This window comes from Podarcis liolepis (genome assembly GCF_965112155.1).
Source record: "Podarcis liolepis genome assembly, chromosome: 11".
NCBI classification, from domain to species: domain Eukaryota; kingdom Metazoa; phylum Chordata; class Lepidosauria; order Squamata; family Lacertidae; genus Podarcis; species Podarcis liolepis.
The window spans coordinates 3,904,300-3,917,886 of NC_139565.1; the positions used below are offsets into that span (position 1 = coordinate 3,904,300).

General features: G+C 39.6%; 1 protein-coding gene across 3 annotated transcripts in view; it reads left to right on the forward strand.

Annotated features, from left to right (window-relative positions):
* The window catches only part of VPS13A (vacuolar protein sorting 13 homolog A), a 152,658-nt gene that overhangs the window by 74,876 nt on the left and 64,195 nt on the right, over positions 1-13,587 (forward strand). For 2 of the 3 annotated variants that reach the window (XM_083464715.1, XM_083464717.1), the window contains exons 32-38: positions 494-661; positions 3,177-3,484; positions 5,634-5,781; positions 7,088-7,238; positions 9,856-9,983; positions 11,010-11,182; positions 11,863-12,086. In XM_083464715.1, the coding sequence (XP_083320841.1) occupies positions 494-661; positions 3,177-3,484; positions 5,634-5,781; positions 7,088-7,238; positions 9,856-9,983; positions 11,010-11,182; positions 11,863-12,086 (1,300 nt within the window). The remainder of the gene's footprint in view (positions 1-493; positions 662-3,176; positions 3,485-5,633; positions 5,782-7,087; positions 7,239-9,855; positions 9,984-11,009; positions 11,183-11,862; positions 12,087-13,587) is intronic. The other variant, XM_083464716.1, reaches the window with a different exon arrangement.

Genomic DNA, 13,587 nt, shown 5'->3' on the forward strand with positions numbered 1-13,587 from the left:
GATAATGACTTTAGTCATCTCTTGCTTATCCTCATGCTTGGTATGGTTTCTGGGTATATGTTTTATACCAAAGAGTAGGGACAAAAAAGTCTGTTAACTTAAACTGAAGCCCTTCAGCGAAGGACTTACTTTGTGACTGCCACACATATATTGTATTGAATAGTGTGCTGTAGAGAAAAGACATAGGTTGGATTATGTAATGGACACACATCATTCTTGCCAACCTTTTCCACTATGCTCCCCAAATATCTGCTCCTGGAGGGTTGGTGAGAGGTGTCATAGGTGGCTGCAGGGAAAGGGAACTGGCAGATGTTGTCTCTTCCACCAACACTTCCAATGAAGGACACCTGTGCTTTATCCAAGCCCCTTGTGTGAACAGAAAGACTTCTTCCATTAATGTAAGAACACCTTTGGATGCAGCCCATTAGCTTTATTTTGTGCACACCTTGTAAATATTATACTCTTAACATTGAACACTTTTTTCTGTTCCAAGGCTCTGTATATTACAGGCAAAGAGGTCTTCAGTTTCAAAATGGTGACGTACATGTATGCTACAAATGACATTTCGTATACTGATATGGAAGCTGTTGACAGCCAGGTTTACTTAACTGTTGGATGCATTCAGATTGTTTTTGTCAACAAATTTGTCTCTGCTATTTTGGTAAGCTTCCTTTTTGTTTTAGAAAATTCAATAAGGTGAAGAGATTGTTTTACTTAACTTATAGCGGGAGCAATGGTGTAGTGGAAGAGTAGTGCACCCCTGGGACTTATTTTCGAAGTAGGTGCGATGATGCCATTAGTTGGAGTGACTGACTCTCTAGAAACTTTTGTTTCTAGATTATTGGCATAAATGAAGTGAGGGAATGGGTCCAGTTTCCTAATCTATGACTGTCAGCTGATCCTTATAAATTGGGTATTAATCTATGTATGGCTGCTAATTGGTGTACACAAGTTTGTATAAATACGTGCATTTTTGTACTGTCATTGGGGTGGGGTGGCTATGCAGAGAACATGGCTGTGTGACTGTCACGATGAGCTGTACCTTAAAAATTACCACTACACCACTGATTGGGAGATCCATTTCTGTTTCTCCTAGCCCATTTAATTGAAATTGAATATGAAACCGCAGGATCCAGGTGCTCTTGGAAATCTAAAAAAGATTTTCTAGATCCATTTCATTTGGGGTTTAGGCTCGGTTTTGGCACAGAAACTGCTTTGGTAGCCCTGTATGATGACCTCTGTCAGGAGAGAGACAGGTGAAATATGTCCCTGTTAATTCTCCTTGACCTCTCACTGGCTTTCAATATCCTCAACCATGGTACCCTTCTGGAGGATCTGTCCAACTTAGGGGTGGTTGGCAACACTTTGCGGTGGTTCCAATCCTACTTGGCCCTTGTTGTTTCCAGAGCATGATGCTTGGGAAGTGCTCTTCAACTCCATGGAATCTTCAGTGTTGAATTCCTCAGGGTTTGATTTTAACCCCTTTGCTGTTTAACATTTACATGAAACCACTGACTGGGGTTATATGGAGTTTCAGAGTACGTTGATGGCACACAGTTCTGCTTCTTTACATTTACAGATGTGGCACTGGATGTGCTGGACCATTGTCTTGCCTCAGTTATGGCCTGGATGAGAGCCTACAAAATGAAGCTTAATCCAAATAAGACTGAGGCACTGCTAGGGGGTGGTTCTGTATGCCAGATGCATAGGAGGTTGCCTGCTCTAGAAGGGGTTACACTCCCTCTGAAGGAGCAGGTACATAGCTTGGGGGTATTTCTAGATCCTTTGCTACTGCTTGAGGCTCAGTTGGCCTCAATAGTGTGGAGTGCCTTCCATCAGCTTTGCTGGTGACCCAGCTGTGCCCCTATCTGGACAGGGATACTCTAACTTCTGTCATGTATGCTCTGGTAAACTCTAGGTTAGATTAGTCCATGGGTAGGCAAACTAAGGTCCGGGGGCCAGATCCGGCCCAATCGCCTTCCAAATCCGGCTCGCGGATGGTCCGGGAATCAGTGTGTTTTTACATGAGTAGAATGTGCCCTTTAATTTAAAATGCATCTCTGGGTTATTTGTGGGGCATAGGAATTTATTCTCCCCCCACTTCAAAATATAGTCTGGCCCCCCACAAAGTCTGAGGGGCAGTGGACTGGCCCCCCGCTGAAAAAGTTTGCTGACCCCTGTTAGTCCAACACATTATATGTAGGACTGCCTTTGAAGACAGTTCAGAAACTGGTGCAGAATTTGACTGCCAGGTTGCTCAGCAGGCCAAGATGGTTTGAGCATATTACACTGATCCTGGTCTGATTGCACTGGCTGCCAAAAAAAAAGATCCGTACTCAATTCAAAGTGCTGGTTTTGACCTATAAAATGTTTTGGCTTGGCACCTAAAGATATGTAATGAAGGCACCAGGCAAAAGCGTTTCTCTATAACTGGGCCTTTAGCCTTTTAAATGTGTTTGTTGGAGGGGCGTTATTGGTCTATTTTTGTTTCTGTTTTATTCTGTATTATGTGTTTTCATTTTGTTTTTGTTGTGAGCTGCCTTATGATCTTTGGATGAAGAGCACTATACAAAGTTAATAAATAATAATAAAATAAATAATATTCAGTAACTTATATTATGTTGTATCCCAGCACTAGATAATGAATTATTCAAACTAGAGTTGGGTTTTCAAATTTACGCTTGATGTTTATATTCATTTGAGCCACATTGATGTCTAGCAAAACCTTGGGGATTAAAATTAAGTATGTCAATATCAGTGAAAGTATGCTTTCCTAGTTGTTGTGCAGTGCTTAGACAATTCTTTGTTTAAAAAGAGGAATACTTTTGTTATAACTTAAATCAAATGGGTCTATGGTGATAGAAAACTAAAATTGAAGTCAGCCTCTGAGACAAACATGAGATTTCAATACCTTGTATAATGTTGCCACATGGTGATACCTTTTTTCCTTTTTATGTTTTGTTAATTTGTCTATGTAACAAGGAACTATATAATGCTTTTTATTTTTTCTCTTCTACTCTAAACATGTTTATTGCTCAACTGTGTGGAAGAGGGAAAGACAGACATAGAGAACAACACAGATAATTTGTAATGCATAGTGAGCAAACTGATTCAAAAATGATGTATTTTTGTGACTGTTATCCTCATCTGTTGCTGATTTCCTGTCCCTTTTCTAGGCTTTTGTAAACAATTTTCAGACAGCAAAGGAAGCAATTACTGAAGCCACTGTTCAAGCTGCTGAGAAAGCAGCTACTGGTGTAAAGGAATTGGCTCAACAAAGTTCCAGAATGGCACTGGACATTAATATTAAAGCACCCGTTGTCATAATCCCACAGTCGGCAATATCTACTGATGTTATAGTTGCTGATTTTGGGTTGATCACCATAAAGAATGAATTCCTTCTCATTAAAACGTCACTACGATATAGTGTCCCACCTATTCTTGATTGTATACATGTGAAACTGAGTGACCTAAAGTTGTACAGGTAATATATAAAGATGATTTTGTAATGATTTCTTCTAAATTAAGTTGTCAAATGTAACAAAACTGAAGAAAATGTACTAAGTAAACACTATGTTCTACTTACAAACCAAAGTTTTAATTTTGCTAACTAATGTTCTTAAAGAGAGAAGATTCTTCCATTAGATGGGACAACTGAGGTCATCTGGAGGTTTAGGATGAGGTGTCATCAATGTGCAGTGACACTGAACTCTTTTCCTTTTTATCTAATTTATATGAGGCAGCAGTATTAATTAGTGCTTGGATGTGGTATGAAGGTACTGTTAGTAGTGAAAGTAAACCAAAGTGCACTACCAAGTGTGTAAGTTGCATTATTGAGGAAAGTGTGAAACCTTTGTTTCCTTCATACAATGAAAAGAGAAGCACCAGAGTTCTAGATTTAATCTACAGTGATGTGTGTGGTCCACTCCAGTGACATACTGTGAGGGATGAGGCTGGGGGGCTGTGGCCCCAGGCACATTTTTTTGAGGAGGTGTAGTGAAGCACCCCCACAACAGCCTCCCTCATCGAGGCAGGAGCTGCAGGGAGGGAAGCTGCACCCTGGCCTTTGGGATCCAGCTTCCTTGCATGGTGGCCCCGTGCTGCCAGATGGCTGCAGCTCCACTCCCAAGTCAGGCCTTAACCCAGGGGTGGAAGTGGAGGAGAGGCGGCGGCGGCAGCACCCCCCTCTTCCACTGGGCTCTGGCATGCGAGTGCACCTCCCACGCTACGTTCTAAGGTTGGGATTAGATAGTCCAACCCCAGCCGTGCAGGGCTGCAAGGACGCCATGGATACGCCCAGATGGGTGGGGTATAAAAAATAAATGATTATTATTATTCCCCTGAAGCAGTGGCGAGGGCTGGGCTGGTGCGGCCCCAGTGGGCTTCCTCCGTGCCTGTCCTCTGGCTGCATGCCCCATGCACCCAGCCTGGGCGGCGGTAGCATACAGTCCACTGCTGGTCCTCTTAACCCTGCGTAATGTGGAAAATGACCCCTCTTGCCAAACTTTGGTCCAGGTGACCCCCCGTCTAGCAGCTTATAGATATGTTGTTCATCTGTGTGGTTCAGTAGTGCTTACTCTTTCCCTGAAGTAACAGATTTGTAATCTGGGAGTTACATGAACTGGTTTTTTCACTAGGTGCTCATTTTACCAACTCAGGCTAGTGTACCAGCTGTGACCCACTTTGAACAAAGATAGCCTAGCCTTAATTATCCAGGTTCTTACCTCAGGGTAAGACCACAGTAATGCTTTATGCTTGGGTTTGCTTTTAAAGAAACTTGGAAGTACACCTAGTTCAAAATACAAATGCAACATTGCTAATTGGGACCAGGCATCACTATCATATTGCATCTGTGCATTGCACACACCCGTAATCTGATTTTCCTTGTGCTATCAGCACGTCCATCTCACTTGCAGAAGATTAAAAGGAGAAATAGATCAGTGCATCATCAAGATGCTAATGGCAGCACACTCCAAAGCGCCAGATGACGCCATTCAGTGGTTTCATGTACTTGTAGATTTAGTACTGAAAACCACTCTGTGTTTCTGTTTGAAAGATGGGATAGAATTTTCAATAATCAAACAAATCAATAAAAAATATACCTACTCCAAATGAATATCCAGCATTGTCCTACACAGAGTATATTGTTGGATGTTTACACAGGTACAAAACATTTAAATGAAGTATTTCATCAAAGCTGCAATCCTGAGCCCATTTGCAGATATTTCAGTCTTAAATTTTTATATTTATATTTATATTCATATTCATATTTATATTATATAATATATAATATAACAGGCACAAGGCAGCTTTCAGCTAAAATGGAAACTGTCTAAGAACAGAAAATAATAATAATTAAAAAGCAATTAAACTTGAATGCAGCCTTGTGAATGTTGTTGTTGTTGTTGTTGTTGTTGTTGTTATTCCACCCTTCACCCGAAGATCACAGGGAGGTTCACAAAATGATAAAACAACATGAAAACACAAAATCCAAAATAAAGCAAAAGCAAAACAAACCAATAACCCCTTTCCCCCAGACACATATAAATGGCCATAGAATGTCAATCAGCCAAACACCTGGTTGAAGAGAAACCTTAATTGGATTGTGACTGTTTTTTCATTTTTATTTACAGATCAAGTTGTATAAGTGGTTTATTGCAAAATGAAATACAGCTGCTGCAACCATTAAATCTTGAAGTTAGTGTTGAACGCAATTTAGCCGCTCTCTGGTATCATGAAATTCCTGACATTAAAATATTTGGACGTCTCAAGCCAATGAATGTAAGTTCTTAGTTGCAAAGATGTATATTCTTGCAACTATTGTCAATATTAATAGGAATTAAATGCAGGTTTGACCCCTGTCATTTCATATATCCCAATATTTCTTGTATCTTATGATTTAGCAGCATATATATAGTTTGTGATTTGCTGCAGATGTTACTTTCTGTGAATGTAAGGAGTCTCTTCCATCTGTTTATAGAACAGAACATTTGAATACAACTCAAAGGTCATCAGGATTTGTTAACTGCTTAATGAACATTGTTGTTTTGTCATCCAGGCATTTGTGGTAGGTTTAGGCGTATTGGATTGTATTTTTATTGCTCCTGTTTTTGGTTTTTTTGTTTGTTTACATGGAATTCATGTTTGCTGTATATGTTTTAATGTTCCCCCGGGAACTTTGGGTGAAGGGTGGATTATAAATATAGTAAATAAACAAGGTTTCCATATATGGTACAAATTTAAATAAGCAAAAATATTAGGTCTTCCAGACCACTTCTGTATATAGTACAAAATAAATAATTAGTGCATCTTTCAATGTTTGCTTATTCTTGGTCCCAGATTCTACAAGGAGAGATTGGAAGTGGAAAGTGTGCTTCATATTTGTATTCTTTCCTCCCTTAATCCTTTTATTGCAGGGAAAATGAGCCATAGAGATAAAATATTCAAATCAATACTCCGTTTCAGTTTTATCCATGGACAGGGAAGGGAGTACATGAGCCCAAGATCTGCTCCTGGTGCCGCTGCCCCACCCCTTCACTTTTGAGGGCAAAGTATAGTTTGAACAGTCCAAGAAATGAGGAGAGGCAGAGCCTGAATTTCAAATTTTCTATTATTTTGAAGTTTGCTATGTATTCAATAAATATTCTCTCTGCACAAGCATTTGAATGTAAACATGGAATAAATTTTGATTCCCCCCCCCACTCCAGTGCAGTAGCAATGCATGAAGTGGTGGCAGAGGTGCATTTGCCAGGGCAGGATGGTGATGTTGGAGCCCTCGGTTGGTGGCGACGCGCAAGTGCACACGCATGCCTGGCAGCTGCAGGGTGCTGCCACCCCAGTGGTCACTACCCTGCTCTATCCCTGTTCCTGCAAATGCAGCACTACTGACGCTGTTCTGCCCTCCTTGTCTGCAGCTGGTGCTCCTTATACATGTTGTTGTTGCTATTATTATTATTATTATTAAACTTAAAATGAATTTATAATTCTTATTACATGGAAAAACCTTTTGATTCTAGAGGACCTGTAACATTTAATACAGTAATATATATACTACCTGCAATTAAGAGTAATCAACTTCTTTTCAAAGCTGATTCTGAGTCAGGATGATATAACAACTATCTTGAGAACACTGAATGAAAATTTAGGGGATAGCTCTGGCCCTCCACCTCCTGTACCGGAAAAAAAAGATGTACTAAGCATCCATAGTGGAACAGCAAGTGTTTCCCAGCATTCTGGAGGTATGTGTTTTAAAGCTTAAGCTACAGTTCAATTATCTCTTTCCTATAGAAGTTATTAATTTAATTTAATAGTTACATGAACTATAATTTTTTGTTTTGAGTGAATTTAAATGAATATCTTACATAAAACTCACTTGCAACATTGGGTCTTGATCTACATAGTTTTACTATTTAATTCATAGACAAAATTCTGTAAATGGGTTGGTGAGCAGTATCATCTACAATTGGTACGTCATGGAGAGTTACACCACTTTTGCTATATTTTGACAGACCTGTATTATATTTCATATATAGAAGCCTGCTCACATTCATCTTGGACAGTTTCTTTTGAAATCCATTGTTTACTTCCTTTTTAATGATCCAAACATTCTTTCTCTCATGCTGACACCCTGGGCACAGGTGTGTTTACCTCTCCCTAGTGCTCAAAGGCAGGAACATACTCTCATCTCAGGAACTTCTAACTAGTCCATTCCAGGAAGCCACCTCAATTATGTTACTGAGTTATTGTGCAAGGCAGTAGCTTGGTCATTTTTCCATCATTTCTGATTTTGCTTGTGTTATTTTTCTGTTAGTTGTGTGTGCTCAGGACAGGTGATTTGTTTTGTGTGGCTTGTGTGTGTTTGCCTCCTTTTGTGGGAAGGGATTCCCCCCCCCCCCCTTCCTGGAGCCATCACTTCAGTTTAGTCTGTGATTGTTTCCTCTTGCTAATACTTGCTGGTTGATAGCTTAATTAATTTTCCTGCTGTAATTTCTTCAGTTGATTTCCCCAGAGTAATTTCTTCTTGAAATGATTTATTTCCTGTAATTGATTTAATAAGATTGGTTTTCCATAAATGATTGAATTTAATAATTAATTCAAGCCCAGTTTTGTGCTTTGACTGAAGGTAAGGCAGGTGTTGGGTTATGGTGGGCCCATGAGGCAGTGGTCTTAGCCATAAGGGCATCTTGTGCTGCTTCTACCTTTGTTCATTCAACACTTATGCCTTGATGATGTCCTAGATAAGGAGTGAGGAACCTCCATCTTATGGGCCAGTCTTGGTGCACCAGGGGTTCCAGTTCAGCTTGCACACCCACCTATCTATCAGCTGACATCACTGGTGATGTCAACTGATGGGCAGGAGGACAGGGTTTAATCCTGCATTGGCTATGTGTCCTGCTCCCAGCAGAGAACAGGATTACACAGCCAAGGCATCAGGATTTAATGCCCACTAACCAGCAGATGAGTTGAAGTTAATGTGCTTTTTACAAGCACAGTTCATATGCTTTTTTGCAAGCAGGCAAGTGGAAGCAGCAGGATGGGAAGAGTCTCCCCACCCTCCCCTCCCCTGCTGCTCACTTGCTTGCAGGAAAAGCAGCGCTCCCACTTGGAACCAAGGAAGCTGCCTTAAAGCACTTCTCAAAACAGCTGTTTGAAGTACCCAAACCCTTATAACTATACTTCACAAAAAAGTATGCAGATTGGTGGGCATCATCACTTGCTAACCTTTTTACTCCTATAGACCAATATGGAATTATTCCAAAATTTTCATTCTCATTCTTTGCCATGGATGCTCCTTCTCTATCAGTTCTTCTGTACATGGTTTAAGTTTTGGTTCCTCATGGCAGTGACATCTGCAAAGGAGTATGTCTGAGTTGAATGCTCTGTTTGTGGCAAAACACCTGCACACCTTTCTCAAACCTGAGTAGTGTTGAGGTACCTTCCTTCATCCGAAAGGTCAGTTCTTCTTTCCATCACCAAGAGGAGCTCATCCTTCCTATCTTTTGCCCTTCCTCTATCCACCACATCAATGTCATGGAATCTTTTTAAAAATCTATATTTTCCAGACTTGTCCCTTCAGTCAAACTAAATCATTTGTGACCTTTTTACCATGGAATTACAATAAAGCAGTTGCAGCAGCTGTGGCCTTTTCCATTCACTCTCTTCTTTATTAGGTTTGTAGGGCTATTGCATGGACTAAACCTAGTATGTTTACTCACCATTATAAAATGTTTTTGTGTACATCTGATGAAGTGGCATTTGGGAAGCAAATACTGCAGAATGTTCTTCCTCTTAGATAACCCTCCCTATTGGTTCTGGTCATCTTTGGAGCATCCCTGCTGGGTCCAGTATGTCAGGGTCCCTTGGGGTTATCTGAAGGGTGTGTCTCCAGTCTGTTATCCTAGACCCAGGGCCACATACTATATGTGCCAAAGCTTTCTGCCATGTTCACATGTTTTGCTTGTGGGTGGGTGCTGTGTATTTCTTATTTATCTAGCTTGGCAAAACATGCTTCCAGAAATGGGCTGCTTAAAAGTTCCTTCAAGATCAGGGGGAACTAAATCCACCTGAGTCCAGTATGGGCTGGACCTGTTGTGTGTAAGGAAAACAACCTTAAGAACCGTATAGCCTATACAAAATCAGTTAACTGAATAACCATGTGTTAAGCAGAGTGTTTCATAACTGTCAGTCTGGCAAACTTATTGCTCCGGTGATGGTCATTGATGGCAAAATTGTTTTATTTACATTCATCTAGTTACATTTCTTCTCTTTCAAAATGCAGTGCATTAGAGACTATAACTTTTTCTTTTTTCTTATTATGGTAATTATAATTGTGTCTTATGTTCCTAATGTTTATAGCTGGAGTAAGAATAGTGACATCTGCTGTTGTAGAAGCACGTTCCTCAGTTAAGACTAAAACAGTACTGAAACTGGACTTCCAGATTGATTCCCTGACTCTAGTTTTGTACAGTCCAAATTCCAACCAGGTAAAGAAAACATAATTTTCTATAAAATAAACTTGGTGGGTTGGACCCAGATTTTCTGCAACTGGCTAGAGATATGGGAGGAAACAACTACACCTTCAAACTTGGAAAATAATATTTTATAGGTTTGTACTAAAGTGGCAGCTAGATGCTGCCAATTGAGCAGAAATAAAATTTGGGGTTACTGGGAATACCTTGCATGAAATGAGTAGTTCAGTTCTTTTGGCCTGAATCTCAATTGGAAGAGGTCCAAATGGTCCACATCCTCCAGGAATGCCTGGAGTTGTTAAGCGTCCACCCACTCAATCACTTTGCTCAGGAATGGAAGATTTGAGACTAGGCAATAATTGGTTTAATAACCACTTATTTAAGGGGGTCCAGGAAGGCTCCCTTGCAGAGGGAAGCATTCACCACCCCATGGTGCCCATTGCTCAGTCCTGCCTGCCTCATTTTTATGAGCCGGGATGAGCAAGGATCAAGGAGACAGGTGGTGCCTTGGCGCCTGCCCTTGGTCAACATTACAGCACTCTTGTTAATACACCAGAATACAAGCTAAATGGTCACTATGGAGGGAATGGCAGCAGGTAGGATAGCAGGGGCACAGTCCCAGTAAAAATAAAAATGAACAGAGTATTGAAGTGTTTTAAAACTAGCAGGTTTTTTTATATTGTGACAAAAGCAAGCATATCCCAATAGGGAACTTTTCATTAGGATTTTCTTCATAAGTCCTGGCCATTAATGTTTATTTTCAAATGGAGCCTTTGCTCCATTGTATGAACAAGAAGCCATTGTATGAACAAGAAGCCATGGGTATACTTTGGTACAACGGCATATATGTTGTGCAAATGACTTGCACAAAAGTTTGTGAAACAGCATTTCTAAGTAAACTCCTTCTGGTTGCAATTCTTTCAGTCCAACATTATATGATTTACTAATTAAATTTTGATCTGATTGCAGTAACAGAATTTGTATTTTTGCAGAAACATTTTCTTTATATCATGCATTAAACTATGCATTTTCTTTTCAAAGCAGCCTACAAATCAGGGTGAACGAGATGGTCATTTGAAACTTGCAGAATTTAAACTGTTGTTAATATCAGCTGCTGTCAAAATGTTGTCAGATGGGTCAATGAATGCCTCAGTCAAATTAACAAACTGCACTTTAGATGATAAACGACAGACAGTCCAGAATGCTACACCAAGGTTGGTTTTTCCTCAATTTTATTTTATTAAATAAAAACAACAACAAATAAAAGAATACTAAATTCTAGTTTATGACACTATAGTGATAGTACATAAAATACATACCCACTTTCATATTGTTAGTATATAGAGTTTGTATGCAGCAACTGAAATTAACTTTAGTTAATTGAAGTTTTGCTTGGAGCACACCTTTAGCTGAAAGGTATTTTGACTGAGACTTGGTATAAAATAAAACATCTTATGTTTATTAAAGGAAGTACATTCTTGATAGGGAAGGAGTTCTGTACTGTCTAGTTGAAGCTAGCTATATACAAAAGAAACAAAAGAAGCCATGCTTGCCCCTTTGTTCTCAGAAGATAAATTCCTTTCACCTCTAGGTTCAGAGAAGGAATTTGAGGAGGAGCAGGAAGTTGTAACCTGGATGCAACCTAAGATTTATCCATCTAAACATCAGAGAGAGAGAGAGAAGTCAGCATAGCAATAAACTTACAGGGGTAGTCTGGGAATCTGGAGATCCCCTCCTCTTATCTGTATTAACCCATGCAAACCCCTCTCAGAAACTGAGCTGAATGCAAACTTCCAGCACTTATTAGTGCCAAAGTGGTTATTGTCATTAAGAACACTTGGGCAATGTAATGCTTTTCTAATTATAGTATTTGCTCTACTAACTTCTCTTTCAGAATGGTAGAAATGAAGCGTGAATCTGAAAAGAAAGTCATGATGGATATATCTTATAAGCAGGCGAGAGATGGCAACACTGTTCTTGACACATTTGTTAATGAGACATATGTTTGTGCTAGCATAGAATTTCTTCTTACTGTTGCGGATGTATTTCTAAATGCTACTGCTGAAAGTGCTGCTGCACAGAAAAACTTCAAGCAAACTTTGGCTGTGAAGGAACAAGGTAAGTGATCAGTACCAGGACACTGCGGGTGTAGACTGAAAACCTATTTAATTATAAGTATTTCTGTACTGCCATATCATAAATATTAGGGCGGTGTACAACAGTAAAACCTAAAACACTACTAAAAACAAAACACATAATCATTAAAGTGACTAGCTGATCAATTTAAACAGCTGCAAAGGCCTGTTAGCAATGCTATTTTTCTAGAAAAAGAGGTGCTGGAACTCATCATGAATGCCTCCCTCGTTCTCTTAGCATGGCAATGGAGCCTACCTGAGAGGAGCCAGAACTGAGTTCTCATGAGTTCCAACTGGGGAAAAAAAGCCCTGCCTGTTAGCATGAAAAGGTCTTCAAGGGACACATGAAAGTCAAAAGCAAGGATGTCTGCCAAATCTCTGCTGGAAGAGTATTCCACAACTGTAGATGCGGGCTTAAATGTTACTTTTCTGTCTTTCCTAATAGAATCACCGTCTATCTGAATTTCTCCCTTCGGTTATAACTTGGTATATGTTAAAGTCACTACATGACACCCCAACCCTTTTATTTTCATGTATTTCTACTTTTACATTTTATCTATCTTGGAGGAAAACCTAAGTCTTTATTTTTGAAGTACCACAAGGCTTATGTATGATAAAAATAATATGAGATATACATCTTAATAGTGAGAACGATCTTAAACATTTGGAGGAACTTTCTGACGGTAAGAGTTGTTCAACAGTGAAACAGACTGCCTCAGAAAGTGGTGGACTCTCCTTCATTGGAGGATTTTAATCAGAGGATGGATGGCCATCTGTCAGGGATTCCGTAGCTGTAATTTCTCCATTTCAGGGGGTTAGAATAAATGATCCTTTGGGTCTCTTCCAACTCTACAGTTCTATGATTCTATCATCAAAGGACTGGTCTTTTACTGCTAAATTAAAGCTTAACTCGCTTTTTATAGCTAAATTATGTGATAGTTAATTTAAATTGAATTGAATTTAGAGTGAGTTTCTGACTATATAGTCTAACCACATCTTATTTGGCAACTGACACCTGAAGCTGACCCATTCTTCTATCCCATTAGTGTTCCTTTCTCTCTGTTCATGTGCTCCTTTTTCCCTCCCTGGATTCCAAACTTCTTTCCCTCTATGTAGTTTCAGAATAATTAGAAAAAAACAGTATTTTGTTTGATAAAAACAAATCTGTTGTGGTGCTGTAGTTTATCCTGACAGTATGGCTTTGGAAAAAATGTTGTTTTCCTCCCAGCTGTCTGAGAACAAATTAGTAGACTTTTGTAATTTCTCTGTGTGTATACAGCATATTAAATCAGGAAGGATGACTTTTACTTGCTTTCCAGAAAGTAACCCCATTGTATCCAGTGGGGCTTACCTCTGCATAGCATTGGAATCCCAATCTGTGGTTGTCATGGTGAAAACTAAAGCAAAACAAGTCTTTATTTCACATTAGTAAATCCATTTTATTCTAAGCCAGTAAAGGCTAGTAGAATAGAATATCAGGGTAT